The 24,590-nt window shown below is 40.4% G+C and overlaps 1 protein-coding gene across 1 annotated transcript in view; it reads right to left on the bottom strand.

Moving 5' to 3' along the window:
• Positions 1 to 24,132, bottom strand: part of THBS2 (thrombospondin 2) — a 49,950-nt gene extending 25,818 nt beyond the window's left edge. Inside the window, exons 1-12 of the mRNA XM_054023275.1 lie at positions 23,878 to 24,132; positions 22,357 to 22,431; positions 20,895 to 21,451; positions 19,530 to 19,614; positions 7,666 to 7,862; positions 6,697 to 6,837; positions 6,206 to 6,302; positions 5,050 to 5,220; positions 4,000 to 4,176; positions 1,592 to 1,765; positions 989 to 1,116; positions 712 to 864 (exon numbers count right to left, since the gene is read on the bottom strand). Of these exons, the coding sequence (XP_053879250.1) occupies positions 712 to 864; positions 989 to 1,116; positions 1,592 to 1,765; positions 4,000 to 4,176; positions 5,050 to 5,220; positions 6,206 to 6,302; positions 6,697 to 6,837; positions 7,666 to 7,862; positions 19,530 to 19,614; positions 20,895 to 21,451; positions 22,357 to 22,431; positions 23,878 to 23,884 (1,962 nt within the window). The 5' untranslated portion in view covers positions 23,885 to 24,132. The remainder of the gene's footprint in view (positions 1 to 711; positions 865 to 988; positions 1,117 to 1,591; positions 1,766 to 3,999; positions 4,177 to 5,049; positions 5,221 to 6,205; positions 6,303 to 6,696; positions 6,838 to 7,665; positions 7,863 to 19,529; positions 19,615 to 20,894; positions 21,452 to 22,356; positions 22,432 to 23,877) is intronic.
• Between the last annotated feature and the right edge of the window lie 458 nt (positions 24,133 to 24,590).

Raw genomic sequence — 24,590 nt, 5'->3', positions numbered from 1 at the left:
TGTTTTAAAGAAGTTGCCTTAATTTTCTATGAGATAACATTCCTCTGTGTCATTTCCTCTCCTTTCCCCCACCCCTCCCCATACACATACATCTTGACCTACTGGCATTTAGAAAAGTGAGATCTTCAAACAGATGTTTGATGACTTACTTTGGTGTATTTATCAAGATAATCATCCTAGCTCACCACTGCATTGCCTCTTATGTAGTCTTTTACACCTGTGAACAGGGATTGCAAACTCTGGGTGTAAAAGGCTACCATTCTAGCCTTGTAGCATTTTACACTCATTTTGCACAGGTAGAAATGACTACACAAGGTGACGAGCAGTGAATAATCAGGCCCAATGCATCATCGTATTAATAGAAAAGTTGCATCCACATTTAGGACCGTATTTTTAAAGGTATTTTAGGCACCTACGAAACAGATAGATGCCTACTGTGATTTTTCAAAAGCACTCTGGCACCTAACTCCCATTGATTTCAACGAGAGTTAGTCACCTACGAGCTTGTGAAAATCCCACTAGGTGTCCATCTATATCTGTAGCTGCTTAAATACATTTGAAAATCTGGTGCTTAGCTATTTGTGGCTATATTTGTTTGTTGCCCACATTTATGAAATATTCTTTCACAATTTGTTTTTTATGGAGAATGCTTAGATAGGTTTCAGTTTCCATCACATTCCTAACCATTGACCCCTCTTCAACATCACTTACTTGCTTTTCTGTCTTGGCAGCCTCCAGGCCCACCCCGAAAGGCTGATTTCCTTTGTAGCGTGGAGGGCAGGGCAGGCAGTGGAACCCTGGATTTGCGTTCACACAGCGATGGACCTGATTCACCTTAAAACAAACGTCTGGCACAGCTATACACTATGGAGAAACACAGAAGCAAAATGAAAGAACCAAGTTAGCCTGTTGTATAATCACCATACAATCTTTATAAATAGCCTCAAGGAAATGTTTCATGTTGATTCACAACTGAAACAACGCATACCTCATCAAGATCCTCACACACTGTTCCATTACCGAGGTACCCAGCTGGACATGGGCCACATGACCAAGACCCATCAGGGTAACTGCTGCATTCTGCTCCAGGAAAGCACGGATTTGACAAACACCCATCTGTCAAAACACAAGCAAAAATGTAAATAAGGGTAGTCGTGTAGAAAGTAAAGAACTGTAACCCTTATTAAAGAAAAACATTCTCCATTCATTGAAATAGATAAAAATGATGGAATACTGACAATTAAAACTATTTGAATTTTCAACTATATAGGAAAGCATTTCTTTTTTGGTTTGTGGACTGCTACAAACAGTTGACTATTTTAATAGTATACTGAGACCCCGATGCAGGAAATCTTCTTATTCCAGATAACACTTAACAATCTACACATGCATAAAGTTTCACTGAAGTGAATTAGACTTAAGCATTTACGCAAGTGCTTTTCTGAAACAGGGACTGAATTAGTGTATTTCATATATGTAGACACTCTAATATCAATTAGTGTTGCTATCCATGTGACAGGAGATAAATAACTAGCAATAACAAAGTTTGCAAGCTGCATAGCTCACTGCTGGTCACTCAGTGCATACACACCAATTGGGCAATCATTCTTGTTGCATATATCATGTTGCATGACATCTCCCACACATTTCTTTCCTCCATACTGTGGCTCTGGGCTGTTACAGAGACGAGACCTCTCACGGATCCCTCCTCCACAGGTGACAGAGCATGTGGACCATGGAGACCAAGGACCCCATCTACCATTAACTGGAACATGCAGGACAAAGGGGAAAATTAGTGTGAGCAACATACTGTAGACAACATTCGGTACTATAAAGGTAACTCCTCCTTCTGATATCTCTATAAACCGTTTGTAACTGTACCCAGAGGAAGAAATGAAATTGAACAACTGAAAACTGAGATTACAATATTTCCAGATAAATACATGGATTTTTCAGCCATTTTAGTTATTGTTGACAACTCATAACAGCATGCAATGCCTTTTCATATGGTATATTTCCAATTAAAGTGATTGGAAGCAGTTTATGTTGGCTGATGCATCTGGATTTTCAAAGTTCACTGATGAGATTGTTATTAAAACAACTTCTATTATGGAAATATGGGAGAACACCAAGCATATGACCTGCACGCCAACTCTGAGCTCTGTGACTTCTTCCATGATAAAGGTGTCCTGAGAAGTCATTTTGTTAGTAGCCAATTCTGAACCAGCTGTTTCTAATCAGAATTTACAGCTGAAAAAACCCTCAGCTTGCACTTGGTGCTGAAACTCTTTTGTTTATATTTGGTGATGAAGATCTAGCTCAATGCAATTAACTGCATTCTGGGATCTCCTTCTATAGGTAGCAAATGACCTCAGTTTTTTACATTCAAATCCCTTCTTAAGGAAACTACTTATATCATAACTTGAAAGTAAGTCTGCTAACTTACATGACATTTTTACAAAAAGTGACATATACACCACCTGCAGATTTCCCCCTCGTTTCGTATTCCAAACTGCACTGCTTAGCTAACTCAGACTATAAGGGCCTTAATTTGATTTCATGTACATTTTATGCTAGTGTAACTTTACTGATTTCAGTATAGTTATTCCAGAATTACATTAGTATAAGAACAGAATCAGGACCTAACTTCCCAGAATACAGACTGTGTTTTCCCATATGCTTTGTACAGCATCAAGCACACTGATGGCTCTCAATAAATAAAAAACAACTGGAACTTATAGTAATTTGGCCTCACAGGTAGAGATGAGTAAATTCATTTTGCCTGTTTTTTAATCCACTCAAATATACAGTGGATTCAGAAGTTCAACTTTCACTTTAACATACTTGGGTTCACATTCCATGATAGACTGGAGAGATTGTGAACAGAGAAACAGAGAGAAAGAAAATACCGTAAAAAATAGGATGAAATTGAGCAGGAAGTGGGCAGAATGAAAAACAAATCTAAACTGACTCTGAGAAAAGAAAGCAATGGGGGAGAAATAATTTTTTTAAATATAAATTATATGTGTATACTATATATAGGGCATATAATTATGCCAGCTTTAGGGGGATTCTACTTCAGTTCCTAATACATAGCACAGGTTTCGCCTTTAGATAGAAAACATGTTTATTTGTTTGTTGTTGTATATTTGAATTATCCTTGGAAAATATGTCTTTAAGTTACAGGAAGGAAAGGTTCCCAAACTCTAAGTTTTTAAACCCAAATAACAATTTAAGAAGCTTGCAAAGCCTCACACAACACCATTGTAACCCATCTCTTCTTAAAATATCCCTGTGAGCTAGGTAAGCATGATAATAAGGAAACCAAGGCACTGAGATTTGCAAAAGGTTACATACAAGGGCACAAGTAGAACCCTGGATGTCTGATTTCCATTCCCCTGATCAACCCACAAGACCATACTGCTTCTGAACTTTCTTTTCTGAATCCAATGCCAGTCACAAAAATCAAAGCAAGGGAACAGAGCCAAGTGACCACATACCATAGGCTTATACTAGTCCATCTCCAAGGCTACATGTTAGATCCTGTATCACTAGCATGATAATTTAGAGCAGTGGTTCTCAACCAGGGGCCCGGGGCCCCCTGGGGGGCTGCGAGCAGGTATCAGGGGACCTCCAAGTAGGGCCAACATTATACGCACCGGGGCCCAGGGTAGAAAGCCGAAGTCCCACTGCACGGGGCTGAAGCCCGAGGCCCTGAGCCCTGCCACCTGGGGCTGAAGCCGAAGCCTGAACAATGTAGCTTCATGTGGGCCCCTATGGCTGGGGCCCCAGCCTGCTTGCTACCCCCTAACACTGGCCCTGGTTTTATATGCAGAAAAACAGTTGTTGTGGCACAGGTGGGCCATAGAGTTTTTTATGGCGTGTTGTGGGACTTCAGAAAGAAAAAGGTTGAGAACCCCTGATTTAGAGCCTGCCTTCTTGGAACACGCAATACAGTTCTATTTGACTTTCAATTTGGGGTAAAGCCCACAAACTTACCTGGACATGGGACTCCCTCACATTCTTTTGTTTCACGGCCACTTCCTTTACAAATTTTCCCACCCATCTGCGGGATGGGGGAATTGCAGAGACGGATGCGAGTGATGTTGCCTACTCCACAGGTCACAGAACAGGAAGACCAAGGAGACCAGTGACTCCAGCCACCATCTTGACGTACTGACAGAGGGAGAAAAAAAACCCCCACACAACATAAGGAAGTGCTTGTCCCATCTAGGGGCATAATAGCAATTCACTTGTGAACCTAGCCCGGCAACAAAGCTTTCTCCATTTTACAATAGGTGTTCCACCCACCCTTTATTACTATCTGTTACAAAAGCCAGCATTTGGGTTCAGACATCAGAGACTATCTTACTTATGAAACACAACCACCAACACAGGACTGAAGGGGATGTTAGAGAAGCTCAGTTTAGAGGACAGATCATTTAGAAAAAAAAATGTGTTGTAAGAACATAAGAAAATCCTTGTCTTAAACAGTTGTTCAGGAGTCATTGAAAGTGATCATGACCAGTGTTCCTTTAGTCTGACTTGTAGGTACAATAAATATAAGATCGCTTAGTATTTTACAAAAGTTTTCTATAACTACTTAATGTCGGTATTTCTTCCCCATGTCCTAAACACTTCTGTGCTTAAGGGCTGTGCTGAGAATCATGGTTCAATGACATGTAATTACTACATGTAATGTAGTAATTAGCTGCTCCTGCAGAGTAGCCAGTGCTGCATATATGCTGACTCAAGGCAAGAGGCCCTACTTTTTAGTATCTTTCCTTTTACAGAGCAAAAACTAGACTGGCCAGTACACATGCATATTAGATTGACAATAAAGGTGAGGAATATTAGACGGGTGAGTAAAGGAACAAAAATACAGTATGTCTTGATAACTAGTGTACTAATGCAGAAATTAGTGTTCAAATATATACAGTTCTATCAAAGTGTGCATAGGAAATCCAGGCTAGGATTCCGTTTGCTTCATGGTTAGAAAGGGAGAAGCAGAGAGAACATTAATAAGGAGAGAGAGATGTCAGCACTCACTGCGATTGTCACATCTGCCAAGACTACACGTTCTTGTCTGGATGGACGGGCCTACACAAGTGTTGCTGGTGACATCACATGACCTTCCTCTCTGCTGTGTTCCAGAGCCACATGTCACTGAGCACTCTGTCCACTCCGACCATGGAGACCAACCATCTTCACTGTCTTTGGCTGCAGAAGAAGCAAAAACTGCTTAGCACTGTCAATTCCTTGGTCATAAGATTTTTGTTCTCACATGTATTTTTGTTAGAACTTATCCTGTGCTAGTTAGATCTCTGGTTCTGATTTTTATTTTAATCCATCACAGAAAAGATAGAGAACTTTATTTAAAAAGAAAACATAAGTAGAGATTGGCCCAACTCAGATACCTGGATCTGAAACACCCTCACATTTTGTAAATTTAGATCTGGGACTGACTGCTGTAATGGGCTGACCCAATCTCTGATTCCAGGCATCCACATACTTTGGGACCCAGATACAAAATGTGAAGCTTGGACCCATCTCTGAACACAACATAACCATAAATGTGATTGAGAGCACAATGAAAATATGTGCTGTATATAATCCGAATAGGCACGAAACCTGAATATGATGCAATAAATATTACACTTCAGAAAACTGAAACTATTAAAAATGTCTTGCAATTTTTTTTTCTGCAATAGGCCTGTCCAGCCCAGAACAAGATATATTTCCAAAACTATTCTCACTATAAATGCAAGCCACAAACTGCAGTGCTATCTTGGAAGAATCCTGTTGTTATTCTGTTCCATATAAGTGAAGTATTGTAAGATTCAAAACAAAATTTGAGAGACTTTTTGCCTTTCCAACAATTATTATACTGAAACACAGGAAATTCCCATTTGTCTCTAGAAGCTAAACACATTCTATAGGGGAATGGCAGGCACACCAATCCACTCTGACTGCAGTCTACTTTAACCAGATAGTAAGAAAAAGAAAGAAAAGCAAAGAATACACAATGAGAAATTGGAATGTGCAGCCAGGGAAAATGCAGTTAAACCTCATTATCCTGATGCTTAAATAATGATTTTTCTTTGGCTCAGTTGGTTTTCAACTCTTCCTTTACCACCCCTTAAATAAAGTAGTTTTTTTTTAAAAACTGCCAAACAGGTGGATTTTCCTTTTGTTAAATACTTACAATGAAAGCAGACAGGACAGCATTCACCTTCAATAAATGATGGATTGGCACAAAACACTGCTGGGCAAGTGATTTGATGGCACACGGTTTTAGAATTCTACATACAAAGAAAGCAACATATTGGCCCATGTTTATGTTCAAATACAGGCAAATCTGTGTATTCAGGGAAAATTCTACCCATATATTGAAGAGATTTTGTTTGTCATCATTTTAAAAGACAAAAATATTTTGTTTAGTGAGGTTGGATCTTTATAAAAGGAAATATTTTTAAACCAAGCAAGTTACCAGTATAAGTCTGCAGTATTGTCCATTAGAAACTGAGGACCTAATTCAAAACCCATCAAAGACAATGAAGAGTCTCTTTATTGATTTCAGTGAGCTTTCGATCAAGCCCTGAATAAATGTTGGATGCTGGAACAGCACTGAGTAGCCAAGCTGGATTCAGTCCATTGTCCATTTTGGAAATAGGGGGAATCCTTCCATAGTCTTACCTCGCAGGTACATTTGGTACAGCTATCCACAACCCAGTTTTCATTATCTGCAAAGGCACGACCATCCTGCCAGCAGACCGACTGGTTCTTTAGAGTTTTGTTAGGCCCAATCAATTCCCACATAATTTGATTCTCCTCAGACTGAAAGATTAAACAAATAACTTAATTATATAACTAAAGTGCCTTAAATAAAAAAACAGAGAAACTATCGCTCAATCACCTGACTTTAATATATGATTGAAAACTTACACTTTTATGCATTCATGTACATTAGCCAAGAAGAAAAACACAACTCAGTTACTGTACCACAGAGTGCAATTCTTTCAGCTAATATTATGATCATAATTACCCAGTGCTCAATAAAAATCTACTGTAAAAGGCTTTTTTTCCCAATGTAGTTCATCCTCTTCAGAAGGGAAAATAATTCTAATCCCGTGACATGCAGTAAATTATTAAAACTTTGTTTACAAGGTATGAACATGAGTTATAACTAGTAACTACACACTTCATCATACTGCAGTGGTGAAAGATAAAAAGATAAAACTCACATGCATTCATTTGCCTCTTAGCTATAATATGTGGTCATTATAAATATAAACATATAAATTATATACACACATGCATAGATATGCACATATAGACATGTGTATACAGTACACATATGGCCAAATTTGACTAGTGATTTTGGGTGCTTTGAATTTTGATTACCATATTGGAAATATTTTTAAAGGGCCTGATTTTCAGAAATGTTGTTCTAAACCTGTCCTTTGAAAATCATGCCCAAGTAAAGTGTCATAGTCGGGCACGCAAAATCATTTGTAGTCACTTTTGAAAATGTAGGATTCCCCTCCCCCAACAACCTAGCCATCTTTATAGATGTTTAAGCAAAGTGACAGAGGGAGCCAGAGAAGACAACATTCTATAATTGACTTTTTGTATCTTTTGATTCTTAAGTCCAGAGATACCTACCACTTTTTGAAGGTTATCCACTAAATTGTTAACAACAATGCGCAACCCAGTGAGCTCAGTGAACATAGTTCCCAGCTCTTCACAGGAGCGGTCACAGAACTCCATCGTCTTCTCTGTCTGTTCACCAACATACTCCGTGGTGACAGCAGGGTTAAGGTGAAGGATTTCAGTACTCTCATTGATAGTGTTCACTTCAGCTGGTAAGGAGAGAGGGGAAAAAACAGTTGTGTATACAACAGTCTTCTGCTGATTACAGCTTACGGCTGGAATTATAGACTGGCACCTGTAGGTAGGGTTTAACTGCAGCTCTTTTGGAACAGCTTCATGCTAAATTATACCCAAGAATAAAAGAGAGGGGTTGAATGTCAGCTGCTTCCAATTATAGACATTCCCTTTCAAAATTAAGAGCCCAGCTCCATCTCACATAGTCATCATTTAAAGGCACTATTGGCAATGTAAAATGCTCATTTATGAAGAAAAGGTAATAAAAATATAGAACGTCATAAAAACACACACATTAAGTCCTCTCAAGGCCATGAAAATTTTTGCATTTTTCATGACCCGACAAGGGCTATCCTTTTCATTTGGGTCACAGAGACAGGACTCTTCTACTAATGAGGCCACCACTAAGAGGCCAAGGTGGCTTTTAAGCCACTTTTGTGCTCCCCCATTTTCTGGGATGGCCAAGGCCTTCTTCAGCCCCATGCACATCTCATAGCAGCCTTGTGGCTCTTCTAAATTAAACCAGCTGGTAACAGCTTCTTATGGTATGTGTACACTGCACCTAAACACCCGCAGCTGGCTGGTGTCAGCTGCCTTGGGCTCAAGGGGCTCGGGCTACGAGGATGTTTAATTGCAGTGTAGACTGTCAGGACCAGGCTAGAACTTGGGCTCTGGACTTTGGGACCCACTCCACACACACACATACACACACAGGGGGTCCCAGAGTCCGGGCTCCAGCCTAAGCCGAAATGTCTATACTACAATTAAACAGCCCCATAGCCCAAGTTCCGGAAGCCCGAGTCAGCTGACATGGACTATCTGTAACTGCTTAATTGCAGTGTAGACAGACCCTTAGTGGCACTTCTGTACCACAGAATCACCAAAAAGCACAGTGATCCAGTCAACCCTTTCTCCCCACTGGTACAATCCTCTACATCCAGAGGAGAAGTATAGCCAGCTGTACTGGCCAGGAATTCATCCCAGCTCCAATGTCAAGGAAATATTGCTTGGATAACTTGGATAGTTTCTCTGCTTGGGTAACTTTTCCAGCCCCTTTGTGGCACCAAACCTCTATTTATCTACCGAATACCTACAATATGGTGAGTGTTTCTCCCATACTGACCTGCCGATGTTCTTCAGTAATCATCTGGAAGGACATTACTTAAGGCTGAAAAAGTAATTTAAACTCTGAACTTTATGGACTCTCTGGTGAAACTGAAAACAAAGGTGGAAATTGTGGTGTTTGACTATCCACTGGAAGTAAACTTAGACCAACAACAATTCCACATAGGCAACCAGAGAGCTATCAGAATACAGCAGCTTTCAGTCACAATCAGCACGTAGCTGTGTAACCCATCAAAAATCCCTTAAACCATGCAGCTTCCTTTGATACAGTGCTGATTAAATGGACTACCTCTAGCCTGAGATAGATATCCTCCAATAAACTCTCTTTTCCATGCTCTGTTCTCCTAAGTCACCAACTAGCTAAGAGAGTCCAGATACCACAACTATCACTGGTGGAATAAGTGGAAGACCAGAGAGTGTTCACCGCCATCCGTTAGTTAATGCTGCAGCTCATGTAGTATCTTAGTGGTTTTTGCAGCTTCACCTTATGGCTGGTTGTATGGGTGAAACTTAGAATAAACTCCTTTACTACAAAGACTATGGAGAAAAATAATTCAGGCCAAACACTGCTCCTGCTGAAGTTAGAAGTTTTGCCATTCTCTTCAACAGAAACAGGCAAGGACCCTTAGGGCACATCTACACTGCAGCTGGAAGCATGTTTCCCAGCACAGGTAGACCGACATGCAGTAGCTCTAGTCTAGCTAGTCCACTGAAAATAGCAGCGTAGCTGGGATAACGTGGGTGGCAGCTTGGGCTAGTACAGACCCAGGGAGCCCAAGTGGGTTTGCAATCAAACCACTAGCCCAGCTGCACTGCTACTTTTAATGCACAAGCTAGCACAGAGCTAGTGCATCTATCTATCCGTGCCAGGAAGCATGCTCCTGGCGACAGTGTAGATGTACTTGCCTGTTTCTGTTGAAAAGAATGACAGAACTCTCATTATCTTCAGCTGGAGCAGTATTTGACCCTAATTCTTTTTCTCCTTAATCTCTGTAATGGCAATCGGCTTTGTGTATTTGTGTGACTGAGAGGTTTTGTTTCGCTAGCAAGAAGCTTATTCAAAGTTTCACTCGTGAAACCAGGCATAAAGTGAAACTGCCAAAAACACTAAGAAACCAGCTGAGCTGCAACATTAACTAACGGATGGCAGTGAAAACTCTGTTCTTCTACTTATTCTGCTAGTGATAGTCAGAGCATCCCAAGGTCCCTTAGCTAGTGTACACATATCCCTTAGTGTGAGGTCTAAGTAACCCAAGGCTTGGTTATTAAACTGCAGTGAAAATTGTGGCAGAAACAAAGGAGACATCTAAATATCATCACTGAAAATTAACAGCAAAAACTGGCTTTTGGCATAATCCTGCAGTCCTTGTGCAAGCAAAATTCCCATTTAAGTCACCTGGGTTTTTGCCAGTGTGACGGCTATAGAATCAGGCCTTTTTTGTCCCCCCTCCCAGTAAATGAGGGAACAACATGGTCCCGTACTGAATGGAACCCAAGGATATCTTCCAATTACAGTTTACTTCCCAAATTACTGAAAGGGTTAGGGCCAGACTCTTAGATGTTTAAGAGCAATGCACTTCTAAGGGCAAGGAGAGTATAAGCAGCTTTTGCAAACTTTCTGTCTCTTAGGCCCTAGTGCTTCTGGAGTCTAGTTCAGGCCCCAGTGCAATTTATAGAAGTCTCCAGTCTAGTCTAAGGCTATGTACACACTGTAGCTTACATCGGCATAAGTTACGTCGCTCAGGGGTGTGAATAAACCACCACCCTGAGCGACATAAGTTACACCAACCTAAGCACCAGTATGGACAGCGCTATGTTGGCAGGAGAGCTTCTCCCACTGACATAGCTATTGCCACTCACGGGGGCTGGAGTAATTAAGTCGATGGAAGAGCTCTCTCCTGTCGGCTTAGAGCATCTGCACTAGCAGCATTACAACGGCAGAGCTGCATCAGTGCAGCTGAGCTGCTGTAAGCTCTGGAGAGTAGCCATAGCCTAAGTTGCAATGGCTGGTGACAGCCCTCATAGGAGCTGTTACATTGACATGGAAACGCTGGAATGAAAGGTAAGCCCAGCTAAGGCCAGGCTATAAATTGGCTCCAGGCACTTCAAATGTCCCCCAAGAAGGCAGAGTTTCTACAAAATGCACTCAATGGAGCATTATGTAGGGATAATTGAACATGCTTGGGAAGAATTCTGAAGTCACAGTTTAAAAGTTCTCCCTGTACATAGCAAATTGCTGGAGATCAGCATGACAGAAAACAGCAGCAATAATTCTTCCAAACATTTTGAGGCAAGAGGATTCTCTTTCTGCCAAAAGATTTTATTTAATGAAACTAGTTTTTTTTTAAACAAACTATAATGATAATAAACGGGGACTAAAATCCTTCTCTGCACCATTGAGGTCCTTACTCAGTGTCTAGTCACTCCTTACATAGGTAAAGCTCCTTTGGACTTCAAAGGGAGCTTTGTGTGAGTAACAGCCACAGGATGTAGCCCAATATTGATCTCAGCTATATGGGAAGCTTTACTTCCCTGCCTTTCAGTAAAGATTCATTCAACATATTCAGTGTCAATATAGTACCTCAATCTAGTAAGGTGAACCAGAGTCTAACGTAGCTTAGAGAGACTGATTTGACCACTCTGCCCTTTCTTAAACATTCCAAAGGAGAAATGCGTCCAGTGATTGCAATACAGCATATCATCACAAATGTATGAGCACCATTCCTCACTCTCAGCTCAATAGCCACACGAGATGAAAGGAATTTAAAAAATGGGGAGGGGAGGCTGATTTTATTTTTAGTTACCCCATTGTTTGCGAATACCCTGTGCCACAGTCTACACTGAATTGTTTCCAGTTATCAAATTTAAAGAAATTGGTAACTTAGCATCTAGGACAGAAAGAAACTACATATGTGGCATCATGGGCCAGAATCATCTGTGGTGTGACTCCCTTTACTTCAGTTGCCTTTTGATTTCTTGAAATGAATGCCGTGTTCTTACTATGTGGAAACATTAAGCTTATATGATTCCCCATGTGGTACTTTTCAGATCATTAATTTCATACTGCCAAGTCAATGTAGAAATTTGACTTGACCTGAGCATTTTAAGATTATTAAATCTATAATCTCAGCAAAGTTCAGTCCTAAACTATGTTAGAAACATTACATCCAGGGGCAGCTCCAGGCACCAGCGCAGCAAGCGCATGCCTGGGGTGGCAAGCCGCGTGCCGGTCACTGTGAGGGCAGCAGTCAGGCGCGTGGTTTCGGCGGCAATTCAGCGGCGGGTACGCCGAAGCTGCGGGACTGGCAGATCACCCACAGAAACACCACCGAATCCACATGACTGCCGTGCTTAGGGTGGCAAAAAACAGAGCTGCCCCTGATTACATCTATACTCCCTACTCCCCCTTGGCAATCGGTGAAAGAAGACACCTGGGTATTTCTGGGGAGTCAGTTTTATATGGCTGGCTTCCTGCTCATTTCTTAAGGGCTAGATGACTCGCTTTGGAAGGAAAAGTTGCTGAAACTACAAATGTTGATATAAAGGTAAAAATGTGCATCTTTTCCCAAACACAGCTCTCATTCCTCTGAGCTGGCCATGGGTGGGATTTTATTTTATGTATTTATTTAGCTTTTTTAAACATGCCTCTCCAAATCTCTGTGCACATGTATAAATCATTTTTAAAATGCACACAATGATCACATTATAGTGAGGCTCCCCCACCCATCAACCCAACACCTCCCTCCTGGACCACCTCTCTAGTCAGCCTACCTCTCAGAAAGGGTTTAAAAATATATAGGCCTTGCACTGTGCCCTGAAAGTCAACAAATTCAGGCCCCTGTCAGAAAAGCAACAGGAGTAACCCCAGAGTTGAGGGCATTTCATTGACAATGCCTGCCCTGCCCCCCCACCCTAGCCCCTCACATTTAAATCTGGAGTCAGTTAGCTCACGCACCTCAGCTCAGCTGCCATGTAATCAGCAAAGGAGAAAGGAAGGACAGCCTTGTGTTTCACGCATTGTCCTAAAGCTTGGGGGATCTGGATTAAAATCCTAGCCCTGCCACAGACTTTCTTGGGCAAATCATTTAATCTATTTGTGACTCAGTTCCCTTCCTGTAAAATGGGGATAATCACATTCCCTTTCTCCTATCTTTTGTCTGTCTTGTCTATTTAGATGGGAGCATGGATTCTCTCTTCCTATGTGCTTACACAGCACCTAGCACAATAGAGACCTGAACTGGGTTGGATCCCCTAGATGCCACCATAATACAAATAATAATAAAAATAAAAATAGAGGTCTCTAGCTATTAAAGATTTCATAAATCAAAACTAACTCCTTGAATTGCACCCAAGAATAAAGTGGTAGACATTGCCACACACTCCCAGCAAGAAGCTCCTCCTAGTAAGTGGACAGCCACATCATGCAGTAGCTGAAGTTCGCTAGAGCTCACTAGATATAGCTTCCAGTAGTGTAGATTGCAGTAATCCAATCTGGAAGTAACAGGCATGAATAATTGTGGCAACTCGCGGTCCAAATTCTAAAGAATAGGTTGCAAGCTAATCAAGTGTAGATGGGACAAAGATTCCTTGGCCACTGCTGATATCTGAACATCTAGAGGCAACTAAGATTCCAAAAAGACCCAATGCAGATCCATACTTCAGTCACATTTGGTCAATGTTCAGCCAGACAAGCATCTGGGGCTTGATCAAGGTGTGTGTTGTTAATTTAACGTAATTTGTCTTGGCATCAAACCATACCAAGGATTAACTACCGTAATTGTTTTCTTATCTGAAAGTACAGCAATTGTCTAAATAGAGAATAGCCTTATTTAGATTTGTGCTGAAATACCAAGGTCCTGAAGTATAATGTGAAAGTTTACTCCATGATGGATTTTCATAGATCCCAGAAAGTGTTTTGCAAGAATGTCACAGGTCACAAAGGTTGAGACTATCTTCATGGTAATTCCACACAAGAAGCAACAAGAACTACTAATATAGGGCTTCCTGGGTGCACAGAACAGTCCCTGGAAGCAGCAGGGCCATTCTATACTCCAATGTCCTACATCTCCTGCCTCTCTCCAGGCTCCAGGAAAACATCCCTCAACCTTCCCACTTCCCAACCCTCTCAGTTCTCCCACCTGTATTTTAAATAGTTTTCAAATAAAAGGTTAAATTGTCCCCAAACAAGTTTTGAACCTGCCAAACTTGACCAAATACTTCTAGTGTCTAGCATCACCATGCTCAGTTAAAGCCCTAGCCTTGTTCTTTCACAAACCTCCCATGGAAGGGTGAAATCCAGCCAAGGGGAAGGGCAGGAACACAAGCCAGCCTGGACAGAAACCGTGCTGCTGAGCTTGCAGGCAGCTCCCTGCACATTTGCAGAATTCCCTGCCAGTATGAGAGGTGCTAACCCAGAACTGCAGCAGAAACAATCACTTCCTGTCACAAATATGGGCCAAAAGTTCACAAGGGGAAGGTGGCCTATGCCCATGTAATAATAGGGCCAGAACAGCAATATGTACCTTAAACTGGAAGAGGCATATACAGGTTTGGCCTGAATAGCAATCCAGTGTTCCCTTTCATGTCTTTACTCAACATCAGATCATTAAGGTTATTTGAAATACAGAATGTCACACACCCCCCATCAATATGTTGCAGTGCATTAAGGAATGCAGCACAGTGTGGTATGTGTTAACCTTGTTAGCCAAGCTAGTAGTATAACACCAATGGCTTTTCTACTGTGGTAATTAAGCTACATGGGCAGCGCCATGAAGCTGCAAACTGCAACCATGTGTGTGGCATGTCTCATGTTACTCACATGCATGCCACAAAAATGATGCAACTCCACCTCACGTATTTGAATGAGGAATTTCCATTCCATTGTGTTCAATTTAGTGTTGTAAGATAAAAATAAGAACATTATTAATTGGTCTATTGACCAGCCTTCTTCCAGAGAGGGTGAAAAAAACAAATCTGTGTAATGTACCTGATTTGTAGCTCTTGTGTTTGGACCCCAGACATAGCTGATGGACATGGTTGGGAGGGAACACCTGTAGCAAAACAACTCCCTAGTTGACTATACAACTGCAGATGCTGAAGTATGCAAGGTATTCCAGCTAAGGTTAGTATCAGCAGGCAGTACTGTCATAATTTTCCTTCTACTTTCTTTTTATAGTATGGTTCCATGGGTTTTGGCATGATCCAATCTACTTTTGCTGACACTATTTCCCTTCTTGGTAATCTTCCAACACAAATAGAGAAGATCTGAAGATCTGCTCTGTATTGGCACAACAGATCATGCCATTATATCCTCATCTAGGTGAAGAGGGTTCTGTCAGTCTTTTAATTACATCAATTACTCTAGATTTCAGAGCTCTGCCTTGTGGATCAGATAGTTTAATGTGGTCCTTGGTGTCTACATGGGCTTAATATTTACAAAGCTCACTCTTTGCAGGGGAATGAGGGAAGGGATGCCTGAACTTTGGCATCCTGGATGCCAGCCTTCTGTTTTACTCTGAATGCACCGTGACATAAACCAAAACAAGATTTACACTTTCTCATACCTGTCCCTTCACCCACACACGTCCTGCCACTAACAAGGGAGCCATGGATAAAACTGATCACATGTTTGGATTTGCTCTCTACTCAGAATGGAAACATTAGCAATGAGATGTTTCCCCTCCTATTCCCTCCTCCCTTTTGCCATTCAGCAATGGTGGGAAGTATAGATCTGTCTTATGTAGAGTTCTTGCCTAACCTGAGCAAAGGAACCTGCTTAAATGAAATGTGCCAAAACCATAGAAGGGTATGCCTTGATGCCTATGCTGCCTAAAGTAAGACACTCAACTATCAAGTCTACATCAGTACAGTATCTAAGAGCTAGATCCACAAATGGACTTAGGTACCTAGCTGCCACTTTAGGCACCACTGAGGTCCTCAAAACCTCTGCTCAGCTGCCACCTAGCTCTGTAGATTGCCAAAGCCCCTAGGCACCTAAATTTCCACCATTACAATTCCCTTGGGGGCTACTCCTTATTCCCTTTGTTGTTTGCTTTGGCAATGAAACCATTTGCAACAAATATGAAGAAACAGCCCCTTGGTAAAGGGTATTAAAATGCATTCTGAATTAGAACACAAAATAGCTTTGTATGCTGATGATGCCTTGTTTTATTTGCAGGATCCAGAAGCCTCATTAAAATGTATAGAACAATTGACTCCAGAATTTGGGCAGGTATCAGGCTTCAGAATAATCTACAATCAATCTGAAATTTTAGGAATTAATATTCCCCAGCGGGTCAAAACAAACTGTTGTCAGCTACATAAATGTAAACAGGCAAAGGAACTGTTAAAATATTGAGGAATAAATATTGTGGAGAAACATAAAAATCTTTTTAAGGCAAATTATCGTCCCTGTGGAATACAGAAATAAAAGACTTGGAGGAATGGAACAAATATGAAATCTCTTACCTAAACAGGTAACAATTAACATCCTCATAAAGTTACTATTTTTGTTTCAGTGCATCCCTACTGGTATCCCTGACTTGACATTAAAAACATGGCCGGATACACTATTAAAATGTATATGGAAATGGAAAATACAAAGGGTGAGTGCTATAGTTCTGTGTAAGCCTACAAAGTGAGGTGGACTAGCATTCCTCAATTATCATTATGGATTGAAATTAAAAGATGTGATTGACTGGGTTAACAATAGACCATCCAAACACTGGGTAAAACTCAAACAAGCTGGCAGACAAATATAGCTATTCATAGTAACTGTTGGGTTAAAAAGAAATATCACCCATTCATCCAACCACCGCAGCTTTGGACGATTTTTTAAAATTCCTGTTGCTGAGGTCCTCTCCCTTAGCTACTTTCATTAATAATCAGGAATTTATCCTTAGGAAATTTCAAAGTGGCTATTTGTTGTGGGTAACAGCTGAGATTACTCAATTTGGACAGCTGTTTCAGGGTACTGATTTGAATGATACCAACAGATATGTGATGTAAATAATATAAACAGTTGGTATTTTCATTATTTACAAACCAAATATTTTATTGTAAATCTGGACACAGGACAACTCTATCTAGTCTTTCAACCATATTTGAGGAGTTGATGCAGAAGCAAGTTGGAACAAAAGCTTTAATTTCTAAGATACATACAATTCTGATTGAAAAAGATGTTGATGAGAAAACAACCCAGAGAAAAGATGGGAGAGGGATTTGGACAAAGAAATTTATCTGGATGAGCAGGTCTCTGTATGAGAAAGGGGATATATATCTTCAATTTGTGTGGTTCATAAAGAACATTTTAATAAATTATTGTATAAATGGCATTTTGACTCCAGTTAAGAACCATCAGATTTTTGCTGCTAGGGAGACACTCTGTTAGAGGGGTTGTGGGAAAAGGGGAACATACTTGTACATATGGTGGTTATGTCCAGGAATTAGAGAGTTTAGGGAGGAAATTATTAAAAAGATTAATCTTATGACAAAATGCTGTCTTCCTAGAAATACCCTGGGCTTCTTACTTAATGCTCCAATACAGGATCTCTCTTATAAACAGAATGACAAATTAATTTCATTTTTTATTGTTAGCGTGAAGACTTTGAATTGTACGTTATTGGAAAAATTTGACTTCTCCTGTGGAATTAATCAAATATGGAGTGTCTTTGTAGTAGAATAGTTTCATAACAAGTTCATATACAAGAGAAGTGCCAAAAGAGGATAGGTTTTTAGACATTTGGTCATCTTTTTTAGAGTACTCAGTAGAGAAGGTCTCCCCAGCCAGCAAGCCAAAATCTTTAGCCAGGTTCTTTGACTATTAACCTAATCCTTAATAAGTAATGTATGATGTACTATGTTAATGTTTTAACATAAGTTTGCCTTAATAAAATGTTTCAAAAATTCCCTAGGTGCATGCAAAGTCAATCAGCTAGGCATTCTAGGAACATACCTAACCCCACACAAAGTGGCTACAGGAGGAGTTGGTGCCCACTTTATAACTTTTAGCCTAGTGGTTAGAGCACAGACCCAGCATATGGGTTCAATTCCCACCTCTGACTGATATGGAATAGGGATTTGAACTTGGGTCTCTCCCCTCTCAATACAATGCTTTAACCACTAGGTATTCTAGGGCAGGACTTTCTTAACCTCTCTTGATGGAACTGTTCCACCACATATAAATAACTAAATATTCATTGGTGTGAGGGGACACTCCTAAGCGACACAGTTATACCAACATAACGACAGGACAGAGACTAAGTGCCCTACTGACTGGGTTAAAGTGTTATTCACACTCACTCTCCAGCCCAATTCATACTTTTTTTGAATCATAACCTACGAGGATTCATCCACAAAGCCCCTTTCAATGATATCTCTAATAGATTTGGCATCTAATAATTTCACTTTTTTAAAGCTTGTCTAAGGTCACACAATGAGCCAGTCAAGTAGTCAGGATTAGAACCCTGACACATGACTGCTAGGTTGTGTCTGTACTACAGCAGCACCAATGCAGCTACACCATTCACAAAGATGCTCTAAGCCAGGGACGGCAACCTTTGCACGTGGCCCGTCAGAGAAATCCGCTGGCGGGCCAGGATGGTTTGTTTATCTGCAGCGTCTGCAGGTTCGGCCGATTGCAGCTCCCACTGGCGGCAGTTTGCCGCTCCAGGCCAATGGGGGCTGCAAGAAGGGCAGCCAGCACATCCCTCGGCCCGCGCCACTTCCCACAGCCCCCATTGGCCTGGAGCGGAGAACCATTGCCAGTGGGAGCCGTGATGAGCCGAACCCGTGGACGCGACAGGTAAACAAACCGTCCCGGCCCGCCAATGGATTTCCCTGACGGGCCACATGCCAAAGGTTGCTGATCCCTGCTCTAAGCTGATGAGTGAGAGCTCTCCTGTCAGCTTAACAACTCCTGCCTCCAGGAGAGGTGGTAGCTATGTTGGTGGGAGCGCATAGCACAGTCCACACCAGCGCTTAGGTCAGCATAATTTATGTCAATCAGAGGTATGAATTATTCACACCTCTGAGCTATGTAAATTACACCAAAGTAATTTGTAGTGTACACATCCCCAATCCCTTGCTCTAATCATTTGAGAACATTCCTTCATGGAAGTACATGGATATTTTCACATATATTAAATTTTCTTTCCAATTTCAGTAACTTTCTCCTTGGTAATTAGCTTTTCCCCAACCTACACATAAAGAACCAAAATTCTAAACCTGAGCAGCAGGGATAAAAGATCAGATTATCTGCCGGAAGCAATATTTTATTATATCTATTCAGCAACTTCATAGCAAAGTTTACAACAATTTGCTTTGTTTGTCACTCCCAAAAAATGCTCATAAGTAGCTTGTCAACAATTCCAAACCTTCCAGATACATGTTCTACCTCTGCCCCAATTCACACTAGCTTCAATGGAACCTATGCCATGGTTTGAGGTTAATATATGGACCTTGGGCTTCTTCATTTTTGGACTCAATTGAACAATGATAGTGTGAAAAAATATACGTACTTGTCTGGCTCCTCTGACATCCTTTGTTACGCAGAACATCCTCTACTGAAGTATCAAAAATTAAATGAATATTTTGAATTAGACCCTGTAATCAAAGAAAACAACTTTCAGATCAATTCAGCATTAAATTTATATCATTGGGGTTTTTGTATGTATTCTTCTCCACCTATCATCCTCCCCAGTTTATTGGTTGGATTTAAACACAGGTAAATACTCAAAAGTAACGTAGGGTACAAGCCATGAGAAATACATACAAAAAGTTAACTTTGATAACTTGGTTACATTATTATTTATTATACTAATGAAGTACAAAAGCAAGTGTTTTTTTCAGAATGAGTCATGATAAAGTAATATTTGATTAGCTGTTTTCATGCTGCTGTCTTGTTGTGAGTTCAAATCTCTATTTCCACACAATTCAATTAGAGATCCAATTATCAGAGCAGAGGCTATATAGCACAGTGGGTTGCAAGGCACTGGCTTTTCAACTCCAGAGACAAGATTTCATGTTTGATTTCAGGTATAAAAAATTGGGTGGCTCAACCTAGCCCCTAAAGGACTTTGTACAAATCACTAGAACAGGACAGGAGCTGGGTTTTTCATTTTGCAGGAAAATCCACAATTTCAGAATGTTTTCCATTCTGAAATGGAACAAAATCAAAAAAATTGGAATTTTCCTGGAAACAAAATCCCGCCCCCCGCACACAAATAAATCTTGGGTCAATCAAAACATTTCATTCCAATTTTGACTTTTAAAATTTTATTTTATATCAAAGAGATTTTTAAAAATTGAAACAAAGTCACTTAAAACTAAAAAATCAAAATGTCCTGTTCTGAAAAGTTTGAAATGGAATGTTTCAACCTTGTCTAAATGTTTGGGGTTTTTTTAATTTTCTTTTGAAATGAAATTTCATCAAAATTGACAAATTTCCATGAAACGTTTCACTTTCGCTGATCTGGTGTTTTCTGACAGAAAATGGTCTCTTGGAAAATTTTTGACCAGCTCTAAAATTCACTGCAAAATATGGCATGCTTGACACTCTGCTATGGGAAGCCTCACAAATGGGAAAAAGGACTGTTGAATATTAACATGTTGCATGGGGAAACCTATTCAGAGATGGCGTGCATTTTGTATGGCTCTCGACTGTGCTGTATCAGTCCTTCACTTTCATGAGCACTAAGATTCATATAATTCACCCCAAGCAATCAACTAAAAGACGCATTGGAGCAAATTCTGTTCTTTCATCCATGCTTCCCCATTGACTTTAAAGTGCATGTGAAAGTATAATTGGGACCATTGTCTTCTAATATTAAATGTAGCTAAATTCTTTACCTCATCACAGACCCTAATGCTTTCACATTACCTACCCTGAAATGGTTCTCTCGAATGGACCCCTTTGTCACATACATTCTACTGTTCTCTGCTTTCAGCTGCTCATAGAAAGGCTCCTCCAGGATGAAGCTGTCAATAAGGTCACAACCAACATAGAGGCTGTAGTTCTCCCCTGTTACTTGCACTGTGAGGTTCTTCCAATGTGAGTCTGCTAGGTCCACATCTTCCAAGGAAATTACATTCTGGGAGCCATCTGCCCAATAGATAAGGTCCAGGGTATTGGCTCGGCCATTGGAAATAATCTCAAACTGTCTCTGAGAGATGCCAGGGCCCTCTAAAGCAATGATAGTACCTCTGGATTGCCTGTCCTGCCTTAGGGTGGCTGAAAGAATAAAGCCCTCATTTTTCCGGATGAGGTTGAGAATCTGTTTGAATTTCTCTGGATTAAATGGAGGTATATGGTCAAATCGGATGAAACGATATGCCGGGACGGTGGGATTTGGACCCCGAAATAATTTTGCTCCAATTGTCTTTCGGCTTATGTTACTGATTTGAAATAAGTCAAACGTAGTCTCATCTTCCTTGTTACCATCTGCAAAAGTCAATGGCATGTAGCAATGTGAATACAAAAATGGGCATAAGGGAAAATCAGCATGCATAGTACACCCAATAATTCTAATGATTTGATAGACACTAGCATGTTTGCTACCTGTTTGGCACAATAAGCCCATTACTTCCATCTGCTTGAAAGATAGAAGCACATGTGCTATATTTGGCATGGCACAATAAACAGCATTTCCATCTATTTAGCACTTTCATCTATTTGGGAACTTTATATGTAAAAAAAAATCCTTAGTGAAAGTGAACAAAATTCCATATACATAACCATGCTTATTTTTACAAGGACAGGATTTCAAGCTACCTACTCTAACTCTCAGCAAAGAAGAATCAAATTATGAACACCATGTTACAAGAGGGTAACTCTCAAGAAGAGGGTAGAGTTACACCAGATATGAATTTGGCTCAGGAGGCCACATGGAAATGAATATCTGGCATTGTGCCCTTTTACACCCAGCCTGAATTCGATTTATAGAGATTTTCTTCTCTCTAAATTTCTGACAAAGCAGCGCCCATCCACCCAGTCCATTTAAGTCTCATATTACATACACATTACAGAAGGGAATCACTTAGCAATTAAGAATAGGTAAATTTAGGTCAATGTTCAGTAGGGGAAAACTATTTTTATATATTTATTTTGTCAGTAATAGATAAATGTTATCATCCAAATGTGCCAGTAGTAATAAGATTTATCTTAAAGTTTTTGTCTGATTTTGTTTATTTTAATCAGGTTTTCCTTAGATTATGTTATTACTGTATTGTCTCCAGTCGTTTAGCTATCTCATTTTAAAGTCAACATTTAGCTTTGCAAATTACTGTAATTTTTGCTTGCTTTCAAATGCCTCAAGCTTCAGGAAGTTGAGAAGTTTCAGGACTTACCCTGAGCATTTGAAGAAGCCCACAAAGTTAGCAAGACAATTAGCCACAACAGCCTGCTCCTCTGTAGCATAACTCCTATGAATAAACAAAAAAATCCGTTAGGAAAATGGTCTTTGTCTATAAGACCTTCAGATGCCTCATGGACTGTACTGAAGAAAAAAAAAACTGTGACCATAAGCAATTCTGTTTATATGCAACAGCACATATTCACAGTATTTTTCTTCCTGTTTGTTTGTGGTTTTCTTGTTGGTTCATTTTAAGATGAAACAGGATATTTGTGATTAAGAGTTCTGCTGCTTATCCCTTATATGTGGTCATGCTCTTATATTTATGACATCACAATTGCATGCTCTGGACTTGATTTTTGACATCAAATGCAGAGCATGATGATTTCAAGTGAATTCTTAAAAATAAAGATCCTGTATTCATCCACATGTCCTTAATAATAAAAAAGAAAAGATATACAGAAAATCTATACCATGTAAGCAGAATTTTCTTCAAGATTTTTCCATGAGACATCATCAAGGCTTTAAGTGACAGGATAGACAGTATACTAGTTGTTCCATCTTAACTCCACTTTGAATCACAACATATAGCTGAATTATTTGCAAGATAATGGAATTTCTTGAGTTCTATTCAACTTTTTAACATGCCATTATAGAAAGTTACACACACAATATTTATTTCAATGCTGACTTTTAGGTAGATAGCATTCCCTTTAGGTATTCCTGTATGGTAATATAGATGTGTAAGCAGTATATCTGCATTTTCATCTAAACTTGTGTATGTGTACGCATGTCTGTTAAATAGAGCAAACCCAGTTTGCCAACTGCACCGTATAGATACACACATTTCAAGATACCAGTATGCTACCTTGATACTTTAAAAAATGTCTAACCTAAATATCCAAACAACTTCAGGGACATTATCTTTTACACAAAGTCAAACTTTCAATATAAAACTATAAGTGTTTTCTGCTCAGGACATTACTAAAAAAACTATTTATCTGCAAATCTGGGGCAGTTAGCTAAAAATCCTACTTCAAGTACCTTTTGACAGATGCAACACCAGCCATTAACAAATATTTCCTTTTCTATCTAATGTACATATTATGGTAGATAGGATGCAATGACCAGTAGTATAACAAACGTGTTTACACCCCATTTCTAAATGCTGCTTCTGTAATCATATTATTTACCTAACTAACCATCACCAGGAAAGATGTCCTATAATCTGTTTGTGCAAAAAATAAATCTGTACTGTATGTGCACTATTCATGAATACTTGTTAACACGAAGGATTTAGGAGACAAAATTCCCAGCTATCATGACAGCTGAAAAGATAGTCGTCCAAAAGAAAGATGGATTGAATAACAGATGCTCTACTACTGAGTTAAGCAGACCTAAGAGGAGATGGAGGACAGACAGATAAGCAGACAGACAAATCCATCACCCATAGCTCATAATAGCAGTTTTCTGTCAATCGCGGCATTGTGAAATCTTAAAAGGTGTCCCCCCTTACCCGGCATAAAAGGATCTGCTGCTGCTCTTTTATTGTTAACGCTCCAAATCAAATCCAAAAAGCAAGAGAGCGGGAGTTATTTGAAAAAGCGAAGTGCAAACTCCAGGCTTCCTCGGGGCTGCGGAATCTGCTGTAGTCTGGCTGAGATTTCTTCCAGTGGCTTGCGAGGGGCTGCTCTCTGCTTTTATATACTCTCCATCGCGTGTACTGCTGTCAATCAGCCACACAAGGAAGCGCTTTTGAATTCATTCCTCCGCAGGAATGACATAATTCCCGTTTCTGATCTGACAATTTGCTCTCGTCTACCTGGAAGGCGATCCCAACTCCAGCCCCCCAGAACCATCCCGCCCCGCCCCTCTCCTTTTTCTGCAAGGGACGGTCCTAAATTGGGGCATGGGAGGAGCAAGACAAAGCAAAAGGGATGTCACTTTCTTACTTTCCCTAGTCTGCTGTCAGGACAAGAAGTGCCCTGCATTTCCCTCCTCTCCTGGGAAGAGGAGTCCAGCGCCTCCAGCCCCGGCTCTGATGAATGTGAACGTGATGAATACGGAGTGTAGCTGTAGCCGCGCTCCATGTGATGAACAGGGGAAGACACCAGAACCCAAAGCCCTGCCCCAAAAGGCAGCTGAGCCTGTTATCTAGCATCCTTCACCCTGATCGCCCCTAAACATCTTTAGTCCTGCACTAAAGAGCATCCCTCAGTTGGCGCAAAC

This window comes from Malaclemys terrapin, chromosome 3 (genome assembly GCF_027887155.1).
Source record: "Malaclemys terrapin pileata isolate rMalTer1 chromosome 3, rMalTer1.hap1, whole genome shotgun sequence".
Lineage (NCBI taxonomy): Eukaryota > Metazoa > Chordata > Testudines > Emydidae > Malaclemys > Malaclemys terrapin.
The sequence above is the reverse complement of the archived record's forward strand: the minus strand, read 5'-3'. Positions and strand labels throughout refer to the sequence as shown.